The sequence below is a fragment of the Dermacentor variabilis genome, chromosome 2 (assembly GCF_050947875.1).
Source record: "Dermacentor variabilis isolate Ectoservices chromosome 2, ASM5094787v1, whole genome shotgun sequence".
NCBI classification, from domain to species: domain Eukaryota; kingdom Metazoa; phylum Arthropoda; class Arachnida; order Ixodida; family Ixodidae; genus Dermacentor; species Dermacentor variabilis.
This window is the reverse complement of record NC_134569.1, coordinates 57,302,595-57,309,556: the sequence shown is the minus strand read 5'-3', so window position 1 is coordinate 57,309,556 and position 6,962 is coordinate 57,302,595. Positions and strand designations below refer to the sequence as shown.

The 6,962-nt window shown below is 40.1% G+C and overlaps 1 protein-coding gene across 2 annotated transcripts in view; it reads right to left on the bottom strand.

Annotated features, from left to right (window-relative positions):
• Positions 1-4,678: 4,678 nt before the first annotated feature.
• The window catches only part of MRG15 (mortality factor 4-like), a 65,528-nt gene continuing 63,244 nt past the window's right edge, over positions 4,679-6,962 (bottom strand). For both annotated transcript variants that reach the window (XM_075680644.1, XM_075680645.1), the window contains one exon: positions 4,679-5,137. In XM_075680644.1, the coding sequence (XP_075536759.1) occupies positions 5,056-5,137 (82 nt within the window). In that variant the 3' untranslated portion in view covers positions 4,679-5,055. The remainder of the gene's footprint in view (positions 5,138-6,962) is intronic.

Sequence of the window (6,962 nt, the reverse complement as noted above, 5' to 3'; positions counted from 1 at the left end):
GCGCAAGAATGCAGTTTGTTACGTGCTTGCAGATCATGCAATACTTTGCCCCCGCAGGTACAGAATGAGCTACACACATGCAATCTTTGAAGAGTGAACAGATTGTTGCTCATTTCAAAAATAATTTTTGAAATGTGAGAGTATAGATATGCAAGTTGTTGAGCATGGAAATTATTTCATTAGCATGCATTTCCTAGACTATGCTTTGCTGCAAAGGCACTGAATCATTATGATGATACAAAGTCACTGCATTTAGGGAATGCCCACAATTTGCAGACACTTTTTGCTCACTGTTTGCATTTTGTTAAAGTAGGGCTGAACAGTTATGAGAATTGATAGGTCACTTGTCAGATTACAAGGCTGAATCGGAACGCTTGCGATATTGAGAGCACAAATGTTGGCAACATTTCTAACATCCAAAGTATTATGTACTGTGTCTATCAAGTTTGTCAAATGCATCTGTCATGTAGTGAGAATAAGTATGTGTGATCTTGAATCTGTAATAAATTTGGATCTAGCCAAAGATTCTGGCATTTTTAATTGCAGAATCCTGTTGCATAGACTTAGCTAGCCCCATGGAGTTTCTTTTAGTTGCCTAAAGGGAAAGCTGATGCTGCTTTGTTGTTATATGCACAGGAATGTTGGGAAGCTGTGGATTTAGATTAGTCTTCCTTGGAAGCCACATCTTGAAAGACGTATCTGGCTAGCGGTGTTCCATCTGTCACAATCGTTCATGCTTTACTAAAACAGCACATAAAATGCAGTTCTTTATTGTGCAATCGTATCAAACATGCACAGTACTAGTAGGCCAACAAACTTGAATTTGAAATGGCTGCATCATTTCGATTGTTTTTGGTTCCTTCGGTTGTATTAAACGTGAGTAAACAATAATTAATGATTTATTTTGGACAAGCAAACACTCTATATGATTGCACTGTGAGGAGACTTTATTTGTGCAGATATGATGAAAGCTTATTTGTGTGGCATTCTGCCATTTGGGCACCACACTGCAGCTTTGATCATACACAAACAAGGGTGGAATGCAAAGGTTTCACAGTTTTGCTCAAAGGGCAAAGCAGTGACAGTGATAGCAACTAAGAAAAGATGGCTGATCCAGCATACTTGTTGGAATCTACATTAAACAAAGCTTTGTTGAAATTCTTCAAGTGCTATGCAGTCACATGATGCTCACAATTTTATTTCCAACTGCTCGCAAGGAACTGTTAATGTCTTGCCATCACAGCAGTTTTTGTTGTATGGCTTTGTGGTAACACACATGTAGCTTTCATGTTCTGCATTGTATTTTGCAGCATAGTGAATAAATACCTGTGCTGAAAGATGCTAGTTCTTGGCTTTGAGCATATGCTTCAGTTCCATAACAAAGGTGTAAAAATGACACTCGCTCCTACAATGTTGGTTTATATATGCTCAGCGTTACCCATGCAACTCATGTTTTCAATGCAACTACGTCTAAAAAAAAGTCTCCAGTATCGGCCCAGTTTTAATTATAATCTCCAGGATAGGTCCAGCTTACTGTTACAGTATTTAGGGCCGGCCCAGATTTTGTTACACTATTTCCCGGATTGACCCAGCCTACTTTTTTCACTGTTAACGGGATCTGCCCCCATATTACTCTGCAAGAAACCGACAGAGTAGGCATGCAAGACCTCAGAGAGGAATGTAAAGAAACCTTCAATTTAATAAAAGAATTGTGCACTTAAAGGCAGATGCTTGACGTAATGAAAATATTTATGAACTGTATGTTGTTTACTGCAAAATTCCAAAGAGAACAAAGCCAGTCACAAAGACATCTTAGAGCCAGTACATATGGCTATGTTATTGGTCATCTTGCAGTTGTTTCATTGTCTACTCTGTTCTCAGTTTGTATGCTCTGTGTCTAGCACTAGTTTTATAGGAAACACAGCAGGCTTAATAATTGAGCATTTTTTTTCGCACAAAGTTATGTACACTGCATGTGTTACTGAGCAATTGGAATATCATAAGAAGCCAACAAACAAAGACATCAAGGACAACACGGGGGAAATTACTTGTACTTACTAATTGAAATAAAGAAATTATAAGTTGATGGAATTGAAAGTGGATGAAAAAAGCAACTTGCCGCAGGTGCGGAACGATCCCGCATCCCTCGCATAAAGTACAGGTAATTTCTCCAGTGTTGTCCTTGGTGTCTTTGTTTGTCGGCTTCTTATGATATGAATAATAAAAATCGGGCCCCTCGGTTAACCCCCTTTCTTCTCATTCCTGAGCAAGTGGCCCCCCATTTTAGGCTAGAAACTAAAATAAGAACTCTGTTAAAATCTGAAAATTTTTGTTCGCTTCTCCACTGGAATAACACAGCAGCTCCTGGATTAAGTGAACTGGTGCTTATATGCATCATTATAAAATGCTGCAGATCTTTGCATCATAGTACGTCCAGCTGTAATGGCACGTTTATGGTAATGGAGTTTCAAAAAATGTAACCTCTGTGGACCCGCATTGACTTCCGAGTACCATATTTGCAAGATTCTAACGCCCACCTTTTTTGAATAAAAGGTGTGCTCAAGTTCACGTGCACATTATAATCGTAACTAATTCTATTCAAAATCAAAAACGAAGCATATTCTTACTAAAAAAAAAGGAAAAAAACTTAATGCAAACTAGCTAGCCACACGGGTCTGAATAGAGCAACGCTTATCACAAGGTGGGGTTCATGGTGCACGGAATGCACTCCCCCAGATGATAGTTACACAAACCTTCAAGAAGTGTGGCATTTATAATGCATTAAATGGAATTGATGATGGCTTTCTGTGGTTGGCAGACAGCGAAAAAGAGGTGTCGCTGGACTCTGATGGCGACTAGATGCAGAGATTCAGCTGCATCATGTTCCCTTGTATGTTTCGTAAAATCGTTTCAACACGGTACGCATAAGAATCGGTACCAAGATCTTTTTTTAATATTTGGGCGGAATATAATTGCATGTTATAATCAGTGGCGCTGTAGAATAGTGCAAATACGGTATGTTGTCTTTAACCAAAATTCAACGGCAAGTATGGTGGCAAAGCCTTTGTGGCATCATATTATGCATTGATGAGGGTAGCTCTATGGGCCTGTTGGTATGGCATCTTCTAATTTGTTGTAGCGCCAAAAATGGCAAATTTTCAGCAAACATAGAACCATTAAGTGTGCAAAAGGCATTCACTTGGTGTGTCATGCTGGCCTTGGAGATACAGCTTGAAGCATGTGCGAGCTATTACCAAAGCAGTTTCTCCAGCATATAAATGCACATTTGAGTGCACATCTGGCTCCGTCTTCTTGATGCAATAATGTGTGCTTAGCATTTCCTGCTTTATGTGGGCCAATATTTTGTCACCTGAACGAACAATCCTTGAAATATTGCCTAGCAACCGGGAGACAAGCAACCATTCTGTGGCAGCTTGTCGTGGAGTGGACACGTATGCCCTTCATGTGTTCACACAAGCACCATGTGACGTCTTTCACTGACAGAAGTCCCCTTGCTGCTCCTCCATTCACAGAGGCAGCACAGATGTCATATGGACATCAAGTGTTGCCACACAAATTCAGCAAGTGCATGTCTGGGAAAGCAATAGTGCTGCCAAACAGGCGAAACTGCCAAGCCCATTATTCAAAAGAACAAAATACAAAATTGAGCCTTTCTTCCGTCAACACTAAGTTTTGACAGTGATGCAACATTCTGGAACCTGCAGCCGGCTTATCAGCCAATGTGTGCAGTGCATTGATCTCCATGTTGCTGGGCACGATACACTCACTCACTGTCCCGGCACGTCACCATTGCAACGACTACAAGAGCTACTATATATGTTCCCTATGGGAGCAGAGTAGCATGAAGGTCCATTATCTTGGACGCAAAATGAGGCAAGATAGTGTGGGAAAGCCACACAGTACATTCGCAGGAGCCAAGTTTGTTGCGACATGAACGATCGTTGTCGACCTGTGCTGCCTTCGTGGTCTGCCCGCTTCATCTATGACGGTCGAGGAACACTTTATTATGAACTTACATATGAGCTATATTCATTTGAACAAATAAAAATATATTTTTGCATGTGCCGAGATGTCACACGGCACTGGATTTTTTGTTGCACACAGCCTGGTGGTGCCATCTGCCAAAACACATGCCAGCCAGCATCTCTGAACAAGTTCAAAATACGAAAAAAAAAAAAGGGGTCTATGACGCAATATTTGTACTAAAAAAACTAGACACACTGATTTCAGAAGCAGTCATGTAGACAGTCATCAAAGAAAGTACCAAACTGCAGTGCCGTGATGGTGCTGCCATCGCCAACTTTGTTTCTTTGTGCCGCAGTGAACGTGTTAGCATGTACCTAGAGCACACGAGTGTTTTTGCATTTTGGATGCAGCCGCTACGACCAGGATCGAACTTATGACCTAAAACGCCACAGGCACTAAACTACCACAGCAAGTCTTGCGGTGGAGAAATCTACATGCACTTCAGAGCCGTGCTGCTACTCTCAGACGTGTGTGTTCATGTGCATGTTGAATAGCCTGAAAAAATGTGTATTCATACAGTGCCACATTTATGTATTGAGGTAGACTGTTTCTCCTTGTTGCAAAAAGAGGCATGACTACTAGTTCCAGCACTCTTCTTGCAAAGCAAGTAAAAGGACCACTAACAACAAAATGAGCTTGAACATCCTAAATGTATTTGTAAACATGCATACTTTCACAATGAACATTCACACTTTCGTTTAATGAGTCATCCAACAAGATCTTCAGACAGACTGAGAACTATACTTTTTGGAAACCTTGAGAATAAATGACATTTGTAGAATGAATACAGCTTAAATGTGTTCAACTTGGGCATAAATTACACAATTGTTGTCGCAAAGCTGTGTGTACTAGTGAGATACAGCAGTGACAAAGGAGTTTTCCTTTCTCCTGAGCTCAGGTATATAGCATAACTGCACCTGCAGCAGCAAATAAATGCAGCAAGTGCAAGGAAGACAATTTCCACACAGTGATTAGAGGTTTTGTTTTGAGCAGTGCAGCTTTTCAATTTCAGATGGCTTTTCGTTGGTAGTCTGGAGGCGCTATTGTGTAGTCGTTCAGACTGAACAGCTGAGAGTTCCTAGCCATGTACCTAGAAAAAAATTGACACAAATTGTCTCTCTTTGATCCAATTTCCACTGAGAAAATATAAGCACCACTTGCCAAGACATAGTATCAAGACTGATTTACATCATTATACAACAGCACTTAAGAGGAAGCTTTAGCCCCAAGCCTCATATCTATATGCATGGGAAATGAGAAATCGTTTTTCTCGGTAACTACTGCACCAAATCTGATGAAGTTTGTTCCATTTAAAATAGAGTTAAAATCTAGTGACTGTTGGTTGTGAATTCTTGATTTAGGTTGTTAATTTTTTAATAACGATTGTCAAAAATTGAAAAATTTCAGAAAACAAAGCTATGAAGCAAGTCTGCAACTTGGCAATCAAAAATGATATCACAATTTTGTAAATGGAACCGGATACATCTAAAGCGGACAAAATTGATATAGTATACATGGCTTTCAAATAGACCACTCATCTGTGAGTGTGCACAATGTAACAAATTCACGTAAGATATATATTGACATATCAAATTTATCCACTTTGTATGCTCTAATTGATGGAGTTTACAGAACTGCGATAATTGTTCTAAGTGCAGAGCTATGAAGTTGTAAACTTTGTGCTTCTACTTTTCTTCAAATTTGGCAATTTTCAAAAATTCCAGTGAAAAATTCAGCCCCTAAATCAAAATTTTGCTTCCAACACTCACTAGAGTTTAACTTTCTCTCTCAAATGCAACAAACTTCATTAAAATCACCCCAGTGGTTATCTTAGAAAAGCATTTCTGCATTTTACATGTATGTTTGAATAGGCGGCATCGTAGTTGGGCCTGAGCTAAAGCTTCCTCTTAAGTGGAAAGAAAACTTTAAGCACAAGAACACTTTTGCACACATATGTTATGTCATGCAACCATTACACTGCTAGAGTATCTAAAATAGGTTGCTTTTGAAGATCATATTGTGGTAGAACTATAAGAGATTAAAATACGTGAATACAGGTACCATAGAACGCCAGAAGTACGTTTTCCCGTGTGTAACATCGCTAAACCTCGGTCCCAGCAAAGGGTCATAGACACCTATCCCCCTTGATACAATGTCGTTCCCACAATTTTCCTGCACAATACAAAAGACATTCCTAGGGCAGCAACATGGGTGTACCGTAATGACAAGAAAAATATCAGGTCTACCACCTATAATGTAAAAGTTCTAAAAGAAATATGTCAACTATGCTAGACACTATATATATCTGCGCACTTCTGACCTTCACCAATGTACGCTTTTGATGCACCATGGTTTTGGTGGGTGTTGTCTTCAATGAAATTTCCCAAATTTCAGACACCTTACAGCATGCTGTTCAATATTCAGACTCTGCCTGCATGACTGCATGCCAGCCATAGAAATGATAAAGGATAGCAATATTTTAGTTTTGATATGTTGCTGGCAATCAAAAATGCTTCTCCTCTAAACACACTAGTGCAGCCTAGTCAATTGAGTAGTTACCGACTGCACCCAAAGTGCAGGACAAGCCAAGCCGAGCCTTTAAGTGTTGAGCGGCTGCATCGAGTGAATTTGCTGTTTGTTGCACGAGTTCCGCACATCTAGTGCTTTTCATTTGCATGTTCATAGCAACGCGAACCCGAGTGACTTGTTCACTCAGCTTGAAGTGGTGCCAACTCCACCCTCGATGTCCACATCTAGGAGGGCGGTGATAACGTGAGGGAAATGCCTGATAATGACTTGCAAAGCAAGCTGTGATTACTCGGCAATCGCAGCTCAGTCGATTTCAATTACATTGCCAGGGGATGAAGATTAATTGACTGTACTTTCGTCCATCTGTAGCGACAGCATGACAATTG